Below are 13,491 nucleotides of genomic sequence, written 5' to 3'. Positions count from 1 at the left end.
GAGATAAAATTATATTGCCTCTAGTTAGTAATGGGCGTACGATATGTTCCAACAATTGTGTCAAGTCACCAATGCATAGTTGCTAAATCTCCTGGATTTTCGAGAGGCTCCCAAATTTCTATTCAGTCTGCCAAGAAATTTTTATCTCCCAAATTTTGACAGTGATTGTAAAAAAATCCTTGATTTGGGGAGGGGGGGACTTCCATACATTTTATTTGGAAAAAAAGACAGTTGCTTTCATTTTTAATCTCTGAAATGATGTCACTAGGATAATGTAAATTGTTACTAAAGAAAAAAAATGGAAGAAAGATTAAATTTGTCTCTAGTAAAAATTCCTGCATTGTTTTCAAAAATCCCTTTTATATTTATTTTTATACTTAAATTGGACCTGCACAAAATCCTTCCTAATTTTCATTTTCCAAAAGTTGGCAACTATACCAGTGTAGAGCCCCTTGTTCTGGAAGGGGCTTTGCAAATGCAAAAAGTTTGGTAATCCCCCCATTAGAATGGGAATATTGATTCTTGTGTGATAATTATCTATAATGAGTAAATGTAAGTCTTAATAATGTAAGATAATTGGTAAATACTCTTGGTAAAACTTCTCATTATCCAATATGTGATTATTTTTTATGTTTGCAAGCATGCAATATTCTGATATTCTAAATGTGAATATAGCCTTTTAGGAATGGATATGAAGCGTATCAACTGTATGGGATGGCTTCCCAATCTCAGCAACCTCCAGTTTCAGTTGTTGCGACAAACACCTCAGAGCAGGAAAACTCTGAATCCATGGTCACTTCTACCACCGATCTCCAGCTGAAGCAAGAAAATAGTCATCCACCTCCCCCCTTACCGCCACCCCCACCACCAGCTCCACCAGCCGAGGAAGATGAAGAGGATGAAAAATTAAGCAAACCAAGTTTTTCACCAAAAAACAAGCGTATGTATATTTATTGCAATGGTAACTTGCTGTAATTCAATGGGGCATTAACTGTTATGATAATGTAATCTATCGAAGTATATTTATTTATTTGTATTTATTGCTCCTTGATTGTATTGCCTAGAGATGTTTCACCACTCATCCATCCCTTTCTAAAAGTTGACAAAAACTTTTTTTATCTTAATTTTCAAATATGTTTATTGGGTTAGTTTTTTTTTGCAACAATTTTGTATACAAAGAAATGCAGCTTGAAAATACAGTGTCTGATTGAAATTGCTCTTTTTTGAGCAGTTCCTGCTTTTTATAAGAGATCAAAAATAAGAAAAGTGTTTAAATAGAAAGCAACACTCAAAGTTTTTGTAAAAAAATCCAAGCTCCTTCGGTTACCCAGATGGAAAAATTGCCCATTTACCTTATTGTGTGGGTGGTCTGCAAGCATCACCGGGGTCTGTCCCGTCAATCTGTTTTCCGAACCCTTCACAAAATTCTAGATCTGAAAAATAGACTGTAAAAAATACAAATTAATGAAATCATAAATTAGGCCTTTTATTTCTTTTATGATTAACTAACCTGATTTTGCTTCCCACAAAGTTACTTATTTTTCACAAATTAATGACAATTTTCACAAAAATAAGAATTTTCACAAAAGCAGGACCTTGATTACATTGATTTTGAGTTTTCTTTCCACTTTAGAAATCGTATGGTGATTTTCTGAGTGCCAAAATTATTCTAGAAAGAAAATCAGGTTCACAAAATCAATTGTAGCTATATCTCCATGGGATAATTTGCACCTTCTATGGTATGACACCATTTTTCTCTTTGTTTGCTCACAACAATGGATTTGTTGTCCATAATGACACTTTCTGAAAATTTGATGTCAAACTCTGAGTCTAGTCTGATGCTTGCAAATATCTTGATAATATTTGGTTCTCGTTTCTTTGTCACTTTCTTCAAAATTACCCATCCAAATCAAAACCAAACATATCCCCCTTACATTATTCTAAGTAAGCTCAAAAGCTCCATTTAAAAAAATTTAAGGGTAGCAGTGTTTTTCTCAGAATAGTGCAATCTTATAGCAATGTATACCGGGTCTTCAGAAATCATAAAAAAAAATTCAAATTTTTTTCATGTTAAAATAATGAAAAACAGGTTTAAAATAATATTTTCTTAAACTTTCCCAGGACATAGTGGCCCTCCCTTCCATATTGATAGATATGCTGATACAACTTCTAACAATTTTGTGTTGCCTTGATTTGAATATAGTGACCACATTTATAGATTATTTTAGGTGCCAGTCCCAATTTTCTAGTTAACATGGCACCTGGGATTTGTCCAGGCCTGATGCAAACCTCCACTCATTTAATTGTGATTTTTGTTACAGAAGCTCCAGGTAGTGGGGGCATCAGGTTCAGCATTCCACAGCGTAAAGCTCAGCAAGGAAATGGCCTCCTTACTTTGAAGAATAAGAAATGTATAGACAGTTTTAGTAAACCTCCTGCCAAGAACGCATTTTATGTTGACTTGGCATCATCAGATGAAGAAAGCAAAGATAATATTTTAAACTGTGACTTCTCTCTCGGCCATGGGTAAGCCTGTGTGATATTCTACTTTTCCTGTTGTCTATTTCTACTCCGCAATTACACTAGAACCTCTTGATAACAGACACACATGGGACCAAAACTTTTATCCACTATTGGGAAGGTATGATATGCAGTATAACCTTGCTTATACGACTTTCACATTTATGCAACATTTGGCTTCTGTCGCAATTGGTTCCTACGTGTTATTGTGTGTAAAAGTGATACACTGGTGATTATGCATAGTCATCAACTGTCTCAATAAAGAAAGTTCGATTAAATTTCACTACATTTATCACTTTTATTGGTGATTATTCACAATTCCCAAATAAAGTTGGAAAGTCTGATAAATATAGAAAAATGTATAGCCTTTCTTCTCTTCACTAAACCAATAATTTTATTTTACCTATACATGATACACGCACTACACATATTTTGGAATAAAAACTAAATGATAAATTCTCGATTTATGAACAAAAATTCACAAATTAGAATTCAAAAAAGTAGAGTTTGCCTGATTTTGCTGTCCGCTAACGGGAAGTGAAATACATTAAAGCCCTATTCCATTTGACCAAGGATTAGAAAAGTGTCCATTAAGGGAGATTCTTCATGTGGAATAATAAATACACGTGGCTTTTCTTTTCTCCCCATGCAGAATCCAGTTATAAGAATTGGTATTAATTAAATATATGGCTCTGAGAGAGAGAAAAGTTTATAATTTAAAGAAGCTTTAAAATTTATATAAATATTCCTAATTTTTCATATAATGACCAAACCAATTTTTGCTTTAAAATATAATCGTTCCCCCCCTCCCTCACACATACATGCAGCAACAAACGCGGGGGAGAACGTTGCTATTCAAATTCAGCTATAATCTGTATGTGCCCATCTAGTAAGCTCTCATGTGTAGGAAATGTCTGATGTAAAAAAAATTGTTTTATTTCAGAAAAAATGAAGGTCTGTCAAGTGATGATGCAGAGACTAGGTAAATATGCATAAAAAAGGGTCTTGTCAAAACTATTTTTTAATTAATTTTTTATCATTGTGGCAATATTAATAGAATAAGGGCCATATAGATGCTCGCTAGCTTAATTCAACAAACTTTTATTTCGTTGTGCTCTATATACAGATATATATATATAAGAAATACTCAATGTTCCGGGCTCTTTTTTTTTTTAATTTTTAAAATCCAATTAATTCATTTCATTAAAATACAAGAACAATAAACTAATGCTAGTTGATATTTGAGGTGGGGTTTTTTATTTCTTTCGAATTTCATTTAAAAATCGAAAAATAGATAAGCTACAAAATATGTTGCAAGCCTCTGTAAAATTATGCTTTAAGAAAATGCAAGCACTGCTTATTTCAGTGATATTCAAACTTTCTTGAGTCATAAGTGGCATGTGTTCTCATCAGTAGAAGAGCACCCATTTCAGCTATTCCAAAATATGCTCAAATAAACATAATACTAATCCCCTCCCATCCTATAGGTGGCTGGATGTGAGCATACAAGAGCTAATGATTAATGAGTATTGGTAATAAAATTAGGTCTTTATTGTGATGATTTTTATTTTTTGCAGAATGGAGGCTTCCTGTAGGGAAACTGGAATGTCAAAAATTGATCCATTGATCGATGACGATCTGAGGTATTAATTTTTTTTGTTTACGATGGGATTTTTTTTAATGCAAACTTTTTAATAACTACTACCCTATTTAAAATTTTTCTCCATTCAGTTTATTTTTTTGGGAAAAAAAGATCCAGGTTATTTTAAAAATTGTTAGCAAATTGTAACAATTATGTTTTAAGAATTACTTGGTAGTGAAAATAAAAATCATAACTTACGTTCTTTGTAAGGTTAGGTAACATTTTTGTTACGAGTCTAAAAATAAGCTAGAATAAATAAGGCATGATGATTGGAAGTGCAAGCTTTGAAAATAAGATCCACATACATGTCTCTTTTTTTTTTTTTTTTTTTTTTTTTTTGTAAACAGTGTTACATGAAGGAGGGAAGACAAACTCTTTGGAAAAAATTTCTAAATGATGTAATTAATTCACAGTAATATTGTCACTTTGTTGTAACTGGTTTATGCAACTGTGTGGATTTGTATATTTTAATCCTAGGGAGGGAGAATACTGGATAAATTTGGAAGATGCTGAAATAGAGGAACAGTCTATATTCTCAGAAATAGATCATTCAGATTATCAGTCACATGCATATTTTCTCACTAAGAAATCAATGTCCTTTTCTGTCTTGTTAAATTAGTCTTATTTTTAGAATAATTTATTGTCTGTCTATTTAATCGATTTCGGGAACTTCTCGTTTTTCTGAGGAAAAACCAGGAACCACAGAAACGTGTTCCAAGGTAGCATGAGCTTGCTTGTTTGTGTTCCCCCCCCCCTCCTCCTATAAGCGGCTGAGGATATGCTGACCACTTACAAATTTGATTTTTGTATTTTCTTCAATTTTTTTTGTATGTTCAATAGTTTCAATCTGTGGGTCAAGGAATTATTTCCTTATCTTTGTCAGTTGCTTCAATTTTACATGAACACAAATGCTTCACTTCTAGTCTTTTTCTTTGTGACCTCATCCCAGTCTGCAGATTTTTTTTTTAACTTTTGTTTGCACTTGTTGGATGTTATATGGTGGCATATTTCTAGACCATCAAACCAACTCTACTTTTAAGTGGTAAATCAGAGGATAGTTTTTTCAGTTCAGTGAATAGGGGCGTCGTGATCTAAGTCACAATTTCTCCTAATGGAAACTAAAGTGCATACCAAAATAATTGCAAATAAAACTAGAAAAAGCAGTCAGAGTATTCAGATATGTTATTGAGAGAAATTTATACTTAGCCAATTACTAAAGCACACGTGCACCTCGCCCATATTCCTCTGTGGAATTTCTAACAAATTGGTACATATTAGAATGTGCTCGTATGTGTCGTTAGCTTAATGCAAAGTTTGTGTAATACTTGTTATGTGTAGTGCTGCCATCAATTTCTCTAACTATGAGTAAAGTGCAACGATTGAATAATTGCACCTTTGTATGCCTGTTGCTCTCTGTGACAATACTTTTTAAAGGGAGAGATCCTATTCGCTCCTCAAAGTTGGGAACCACAGAAAAAACTAGCTGCAGCCAACCACAACTGTGGCAACGGTGGGGTCCTAATGATAGGAGTACACCACTCTACCACCCTAGTATCTACTTAGCCACCTACTTTTGTCACAATCTCGGCTCGTCATCTACTGAATTTAATTGATGATTCTCTGATTTACCACTCACTGTTTGTTGAATGGTTAGTTGATGGTGCACCCCCCCCCCCCTTCCCGCCTGTATGTATAGAAAAAAAACTGAAATTACTGGCAAAGGTAAAAAGGATTCCCACTTCAAAACAACCTTGAGATGAGGATATACACATAATGTCTCAATGATGCATCATACATCAGATTATTTTTCAAACAAACAATCAAAACTCTTCATTTAAGTGTTTATGTGTTTGAATATGTATTATGAGACATTCACTAAGCTTGAAGAATAATATCATTGCGATAGAGTTTTGATATCCTTTCGATTTGAAGAGATTAATTACTTGAATGTTTTCTTTCTATCCTCCAGAGCTTATGTCCGGAGGGGCTTTGATAAATGCTTGAATGACCAAGAGAAAGATGAGATGGCTGTTCTGATGCGCAAAATATGCAAAAAAGTTTTTGGACTAACAGACAAATATGGAAATACAATTAAACCTGATATTGATTGGAAATCTGAGCCACTTCCTCTGTAAGCAATGCACATAATATTCTAAAGTTATAGGAGGATAGAAAATTTACCATGAAAGTGGTTCTGAAATTCTGCTGAAATGGTGGGGATAGGCAAAGCAATGCACCTTTTTTCCCCCCTATGATATTTTTTTATTTTTTGCCATTTGAGAAAGTGTATCAAGTTGCACAGATTTTTGTATCAAGTGGGAAAAGTCCAGTAAAGAGTGAAGCATGGAAACAGAAAACTTACTAATCCTAAGGCTAGGCATTTCAATTAATCAAAACATTTGTTGAAGGGACAATAATTGGATAATAGATAATCTGGTTTTGGCATCAACGATACATTTTGTCAAAATTGGGAATTACAGAAATCTGAGATTCAGAAAGAGGGTCAATCTTTTAGACTCGTATTGCTGTGCATGCTTGTTTTCTGATAAATTTTATATCAGGTTTCCCTGTTATTAAATGTTACTTCAGAGTTATCAGAGGAGGATGCTAGAATTATAGCTTCATCTTTCACTTGACACTTCACTATTAACTCTTGTATTATATAAATACACAGCTCCTGAGTAAGACCTGAGCATGTAAGTTTTGAAAGATTTTACTATGAAGACTTCCCTAATTTAATGCAGAGTTTAATGTTTATTTTTTTTCTGTTCTATTATCCACTCTTATTAAAAAGTGAATTAATCATTATATTATATATAAAATTGAATTGTGTTAACCCTACCATCTAGGGAAATTTACCAGAACCACTCGTGTTCATCCTTGATGACTAAATACAGTTGAATAAAACAGCTACAAAGTGACCATTTTTATTGTAGTGGGGCCTCAAAAGCAGCAATGGGTTAGTCTAAGGTGCCTATATAGAGTTCCCCAGTAAGTAGGGAAATGAAAATGTTTGGCAGTAAAAATTTAAAAAATATAATGTATATTTAACAAAAGTCTAAAAAATTCTATGGGGGGGGGAACAAACTCAAAAAACATTTAGAATCAGATTTTGAATTATATTTTTTTCTGTGGAGTTTTATTAGGGAAATGATTCAATAGAGTTTGCTGAGAACCCTGCTGTAGAGGAGAGTGAATATGCATCTGCTATGTTGGTCTTCAGTTTCTTGCATCCACCTTCATCAGCGGGAAATCTGAATATTTATAATTTTTTTTTTTTTTTAGAGATTCAGAATAAATAATACTGTAGTAGCAGTAAAATGAAATAGCATTGTAATGGAATCTACACAGTATTAAGAGTGATCAGCACCACCACTGAATTCAAGATATCAAATAAGTGAGCCTGATATATCGGGTGCAGTTAGTTTTTAGTTAGCCTTTAATGATGGAGGATATTTTTAGCTGATGAAATTATTCCATTTATGAAAATCATTTGGAGGTTGATGAAAAAGGGGGTTATATGCTTGATTATAAAAAATATATATCGATAGCAAAAAGGAATAGGGTTATATTGCTCTTGAACTGTTTTTAAATATTTTTTTCATGTCTAATTATATGTATATAATTTTTTAGTGCATTCTTTATTTATAGAAGGTATTTTGATGGGGAGTATATATATTCATCTCATGGGACATTCCCCCCCCCCCTCCCGCACATTTGCAATCATGTTTTAATTATCCTGTTAAGTATCAAGATCTTTCAAAAATGTATAGTCGAACCTCTCTAAGTGGATACTGTTTAGACAGTTGAAAAATATTCACCTAAGCAGTTTATTCTCATTTATCCGGATCATGCAAAATACAGTGAAATCATTCAACTAAATTTGTTTAATCTGTACCTTGGTACAAAACTATGCATGTTACAGCTAAACTTCTTACGTGTAAATTTCTGCAACAAAGTCTTTCTACGGTGTCTGCAAACATGTGGACAAGAAAAATAATATGAAAATTTAATATTTCTCTTAGAGAAGATTTGCGTCTGAAAACAAACATTCAGTTGAGCCAATGGTTTCAAACTTAAGCATTAAAGACAAAATTAAAACTACTCATTTCCTACATTATAAATTGCTTGGGAATTTGATTTAGTATTTTTTACATAACCAATCCAACCCCATTATAACTGTTAAGTTGGCCTGTGTTCTGACTTAAATGTCACGCAAATGTTCTGATAAAGGCCACCCTTGATTAATCAACTGAGTTTAGCAGTTTTTAATTTAACTGGTTTGGCCACTTGCAGAGGTCTGGCTAAATTATGAATTTTCTAGTAGAGTATGCTGAATTTATGCTTTTTCCTTTTCAAGTTTGTCCCGTGAGCAAAATCATTTTGACGCAAGAGATACTCTTATGAATTCACCAGTGTCGAAGAACAATTCTACATTTAGATCAACACCTCCATCAAGTCAATATTCTAGTCCAAGAAATTTCAAGTTCAAAAGAGGGTCGTATCAGAAGCAGTTACCCAGGTATCAATTCAATGTTTTTCTCTTTTTTTTTTTTTTCAGTACCAAAATACAGTCAAACCTCTTTCTCAAAAAACTATGTCGAAGAATGCAAAATCCTTGCATTGACTGTATTAGACCAATTCATTTTTCACCTCTGTCTGAAAGTAATTTTTGAAAACTATCTCGAAGGCCAAGTCATGATGATAGTGAAACGCAGAAATTCCTTTTCTTTTGCACAAACCTGGCTTTTCTCCTTAGATGAAAGAAACTGATAAGAAAGGATTATATTCTTATTACAGCCTTAGAGGAGATATAGCTGTACTTCTATATTTGGGCTTTTCTATATTGGGTCTCTTTTAAGATTACAGCCCATTGTGTTGATAGATCTTGTCAATCATAGGTGGATGCAGTGTAGATAGCTTTGTTCAGCATGACAAAAAAAGTCAGCCAACAGAAAATTCAAAATTTGTATGAAGATAACTGGTTTTGGAATCAGTCATCTCAGTGATGAAGGATCAGATCTGGTAGTTCATTCGAATTTAAACAATTCTCAAAACAATGTTGAATGTGAAATTTCAAAACATTGGGGCATTATTGAAAAACACTTCATGCTAGAAATTTCATTTTCCGATTTTTTTCGAAATGCACAGTTCATTACAAATTTGCAGCACCTTGACTGGTAATGAAATTATTGCTGAACGTATGGCCGACTGGGGTCATGAAAATACAGCAGAGAATGCTGCAGTGGAATTAGAAAAAAGTAACATTGAAAAATGCACCATTTTCTGTAGCATCCTGAGAATATAGGGCCCGAAATATTTGTAGCTTTTGCTAGTATAGATGAAATTGTGGAGGTTTAAAAAGGAAAAAATATGCATCAATCTAAACTCATGGATTATTTTAAATAAGATATGTAAATAAAATTTAACGAAAAAAATTGAACATATTTTAGTGTATAGTATTATGCATATAGTGTAATTGAGCATTGATTGTGTAACTTAACCAATAATTCCATTAGTATGTAGTAAAATATAGCATGGTATTTTTCTGTTTTCATCAAATTTTTCGACATTTTTGGTATTTTTCCTTTCTTACTAAAAACTCAAACTCTTGTCTTGAAATGTTTTTGGTCCCGTCAGTTTCAAGATAGAGAGGTTTCTTTGTATTTGCTAATCTTTTCCATGTGTGATATAAGGTCTATTCACATACCAGTCATGGTTTGTCTCTGCTGTGACAGTCAAAAAATATATTCTTCCTTTTATTAGCCTATTCATTTATACGCATCAGGTGTGGTTCAGAATCTGATCCTAATGAATTTTAGGGAGACAAGACTTATCTCTCAGTATGGAGATGGCCATGACTTTCATGTGTGAATAGACTTTAAAGCAGTTCATTTTTTGTCTATTTTAAGACGGAGGCATCAGATGCACTCACGCTCACGGTCAAGATCCAAATCAAGATCTCCGGTGTCGAGACGTGTTGTGAGAAGACGTTACTCGAGGTAATATTTGTCAGATATTATTTGATTTATATTTTTTATATTATTCATGTTGTGTGAACTGGGTATGATGCATTAAAGTTGTATGAATCTTCAAAGTTATAATTTGTCCGCATCATAAAACTTTTGATATAAGGCTGACATCTTTGTTTCCAAGAATCGATTTTAAATTAGATTTTGGCAAGATTTTTATGTCGTGGCAAAAGTATTTCTGCTGGGGTTTTTTTCCCTATGAATTCAATACCTGGACACATTTTGACCGAGTCATCTGCAACAAAAAAAAGTTCACTCATATTAATTAAAAATTTTTGAAAGCTAGATGTTTGGACAATTTCAAATATTTTTTATATGATCAACCGGTACAGTCCTTCTTAACCTTTGAAGGCCTGTGGCTCAGTTGATTTCCTTTTGTAAGGGGAAGACCTGATTATACGACATGACTGATGGGGAAATAAATGGAGAAAAATAAAACAATGAATCACACTCTAGTCCCAGTTTGGTGTCAGGACCTGACGGTTGAAAAACATTGAACTAACAGCTCTGACCTACACTTTGGAAAATGCGTGCCCTCTAGGCATTTGATTATTTTAGTTACAGTAGATAGCCCATTTACATTTTTTCAGGACTATAAATCATGGCTACCTATGAGGTTAAAAAAAGTTAGGCTTAGAGGACCCCATGGATAATACTGTTTTCTGTACATGGTGAAGTCTTACCACAGCTATCATCAAACCCACAGCATTACAAAATTGAATTCATTACATTCACCAACTACCTATTTTGAAAATATGTAATGGTAATCACCCCCTATGCATAACAAAAAGATGTGCCTAGTTAATGTTCCGATGATGGATGGATGAGAGTTTTCTTTGAAGTTCTAATCCTTGATGATGAGAGAGAAAGATGCTGAAACTTGAATGAATTGCTGTTTTCTATTATTTACTCTTTTTTGTATTGATAATTTTGAAAAATTTGTATTGATATGCAACAAATATTTCAAAGTTTAAAACATTTCAGTGACAGTGAATCACCTGATTCTAGTCGTGGCAGTTACGGCAGCTCAAGTAAGCAAAGTATGAACTCAAGTGTTGTGGAACCTGACAATCGTATTAGGAACAACTCTCATTCATCCAGCAGCAAGAAGAAAAAGAACAAGAAGAAAAATAAACTGTAAGTATTATCTAGATTGTGATTGTTATTTTAATGCATTGGTTATTTTATTTATAACTGATTCAAATTTGTTTATTACAGTGCTTTCACAGTTGAATCTGAATTTTCGTCATCTGAGAAGCTTCAAAAACGAGCTGCACGTTTTGATCTGTCTGGGAATAAGAAAAGTGGTGGATCCATAGTACTAACGATAAATAATCCATCCGTATGTATTTTGTAGTCTTCTGTTTCTCTCAAAATATGAACACATTTTGATGTATTAATAATGGTGTGGGTAATGGTAATCAGATGTTTTAACCTGATAAAAAGCCAGTGTTCCGACAACTTCCATTTTATTTTCTCAAAACAATTCCAATTTGCATGAGTTTTTAAATATTGTTGGGTCTCTCCTTTATCAGATTGAGTCGAAGATGCTTAAGGCATTTTTTAAAATATATATATGTGTGTGACTGACTTTTATTTTGAGAAGACACCAACGAATAAGGCAAATATACAAAAAATAATAAAAGTCCTAATGCATTTCAACACCAATGGGTGCCGTCTTCAGAGGAAAAATTTAACCACTAGTCTCACTGACCGAGTTTCCCATGGGAAACTCGTCGTTTAGATTTGGTTAAGATTTGGTATTCGACCCAAGTGGGAAACTCTGTCAGCAAGACTAGTGGTTGAATTTTTCCTCTGAAGACAGCACCCATTGGTGTTGAAATGCATTAGGACTTTTATTATTTTTTGTGTATTTGCCTTATTCGTTGGTGTCTTCTCAATATTCTTGGGCAAAGTTGATCAAATCTTCTATGACTTTAATTGTTTGAAATTTTGTTAATCTTTTTAAGCATCAACATGACTTTTCTCCAACCCTTTTTCCTCTGCCTTTCTTTATACAATATAGGCAGGGATTGATGATGCATCTGACATCGACTGGAGCACTTATGCAATTGTTGGTACATGTCAAGACATTGAGAAACCTTTCCTTCGAATCACCAGTGTTAGTATCTCAAAGAATTTTTAATGAGTTATTTCATCTTTTCATTGATATTATTTTTTCACGCATGTTAAATAATAATTTTTTTTTTTTTTTGTATAGTATGGGATAATGTTAAAAAGTGTATTAATATCTCTATCTTTCAAACACTCTCTTTGCCTGTAACATTGAAAACCGGTTTAAACAAAAAACTTATGTTCATTGTTGTATTTTTATTTAAGGCGGTTGATCCTGCAACAATCCGTCCTGTAGAGGTGCTGTATGAGTCTTTAAAAATGGTCAAGAAACATTGGACTGAAAATCAAGATTATCACTTTGCGTGTGAACAACTCAAGTCAATCCGACAAGATCTTGTGGTGAGTAACTTGAATGATTGCAAAAAAAACTTGGATGTGTGTATGGATAGATGCATTCAACTTCTAAGCTTTCGATTAATTATGCAGATGAGTAGGAAATAAATTTTCTCTAATTTTTTTTTCGACATGTCCACCAAACTTTCTTTCCCCAAATTATTTTTTCACTTGCACCTTATTTAAATTCATGGTGTATAAAATATTCTTAATAAATTATGAGTTTGGTATGTGTTTGCTTGCATATTATATACACACATGAAAAGAATATGTGAAAGACAATATCAGTAATTAGATTTTTAAATTACCTCAAATGTTTCATTCTAGGTTCAGTGCATTAGAAATGATTTTACGGTACACGCATATGAAACACATGCTAGAATAGCACTTGAAAAGGTAAGGTCACTATTGCATGTTTTATTTTACCTGTGTGTATAAACGTACATAGTGCTTTACAATTTTCTTTGAAATAAAGTAAAGGTTCTGAAACTTTCAAAAAAATATAATTGCCTCCATATAAAAGTAATTTTAAAAATAAAATCAAGCACATTCTCTTACTGGGAATATTTTCCATTAAAAATTTATTGAACTGAAGCCCAAATCCTAGTAAATTATATTTCCTGAGATAGTATGCTTTTTGGAATTTTAATTTTATGATACTTTGTGCCGCTGTGGTGGTCGAGTGGTTATAGTGCGGACTCGTGATGCGAGGATCCGGGTTCGAACCCCACAGTGGTGGTCGGCTGAAGTTGGTTTTCTGTGGTTCCCAACTTCAAGGCGCAAATGCGAGCCGATCTCCCGTTAAAAAGTCTCGCCACAGAGAGCAAC

The 13,491-nt window shown here is 33.3% G+C and overlaps 1 protein-coding gene across 3 annotated transcripts in view; it reads left to right on the top strand.

The window, feature by feature from the left end:
* The window catches only part of LOC149083018 (leukocyte receptor cluster member 8 homolog), a 45,821-nt gene that overhangs the window by 27,246 nt on the left and 5,084 nt on the right, over positions 1–13,491 (top strand). For 2 of the 3 annotated variants that reach the window (XM_089236114.1, XM_089236113.1), the window contains exons 5-16: positions 676–940; positions 2,322–2,526; positions 3,464–3,502; positions 4,098–4,163; positions 6,132–6,293; positions 8,523–8,684; positions 10,075–10,164; positions 11,179–11,331; positions 11,413–11,536; positions 12,221–12,316; positions 12,535–12,669; positions 12,991–13,059. In XM_089236114.1, the coding sequence (XP_089092240.1) occupies positions 676–940; positions 2,322–2,526; positions 3,464–3,502; positions 4,098–4,163; positions 6,132–6,293; positions 8,523–8,684; positions 10,075–10,164; positions 11,179–11,331; positions 11,413–11,536; positions 12,221–12,316; positions 12,535–12,669; positions 12,991–13,059 (1,566 nt within the window). The remainder of the gene's footprint in view (positions 1–675; positions 941–2,321; positions 2,527–3,463; positions 3,503–4,097; positions 4,164–6,131; positions 6,294–8,522; positions 8,685–10,074; positions 10,165–11,178; positions 11,332–11,412; positions 11,537–12,220; positions 12,317–12,534; positions 12,670–12,990; positions 13,060–13,491) is intronic. The other variant, XM_089236115.1, reaches the window with a different exon arrangement.

The sequence above is a fragment of the Pholcus phalangioides genome, unplaced genomic scaffold, assembly GCF_987345545.1.
Source record: "Pholcus phalangioides strain wild (caught in Gottingen) unplaced genomic scaffold, Ppha-v1.0 ptg000009l_1, whole genome shotgun sequence".
Classification (NCBI taxonomy): domain Eukaryota; kingdom Metazoa; phylum Arthropoda; class Arachnida; order Araneae; family Pholcidae; genus Pholcus; species Pholcus phalangioides.
This window is presented reverse-complemented; position numbering and strand designations above follow the sequence as displayed.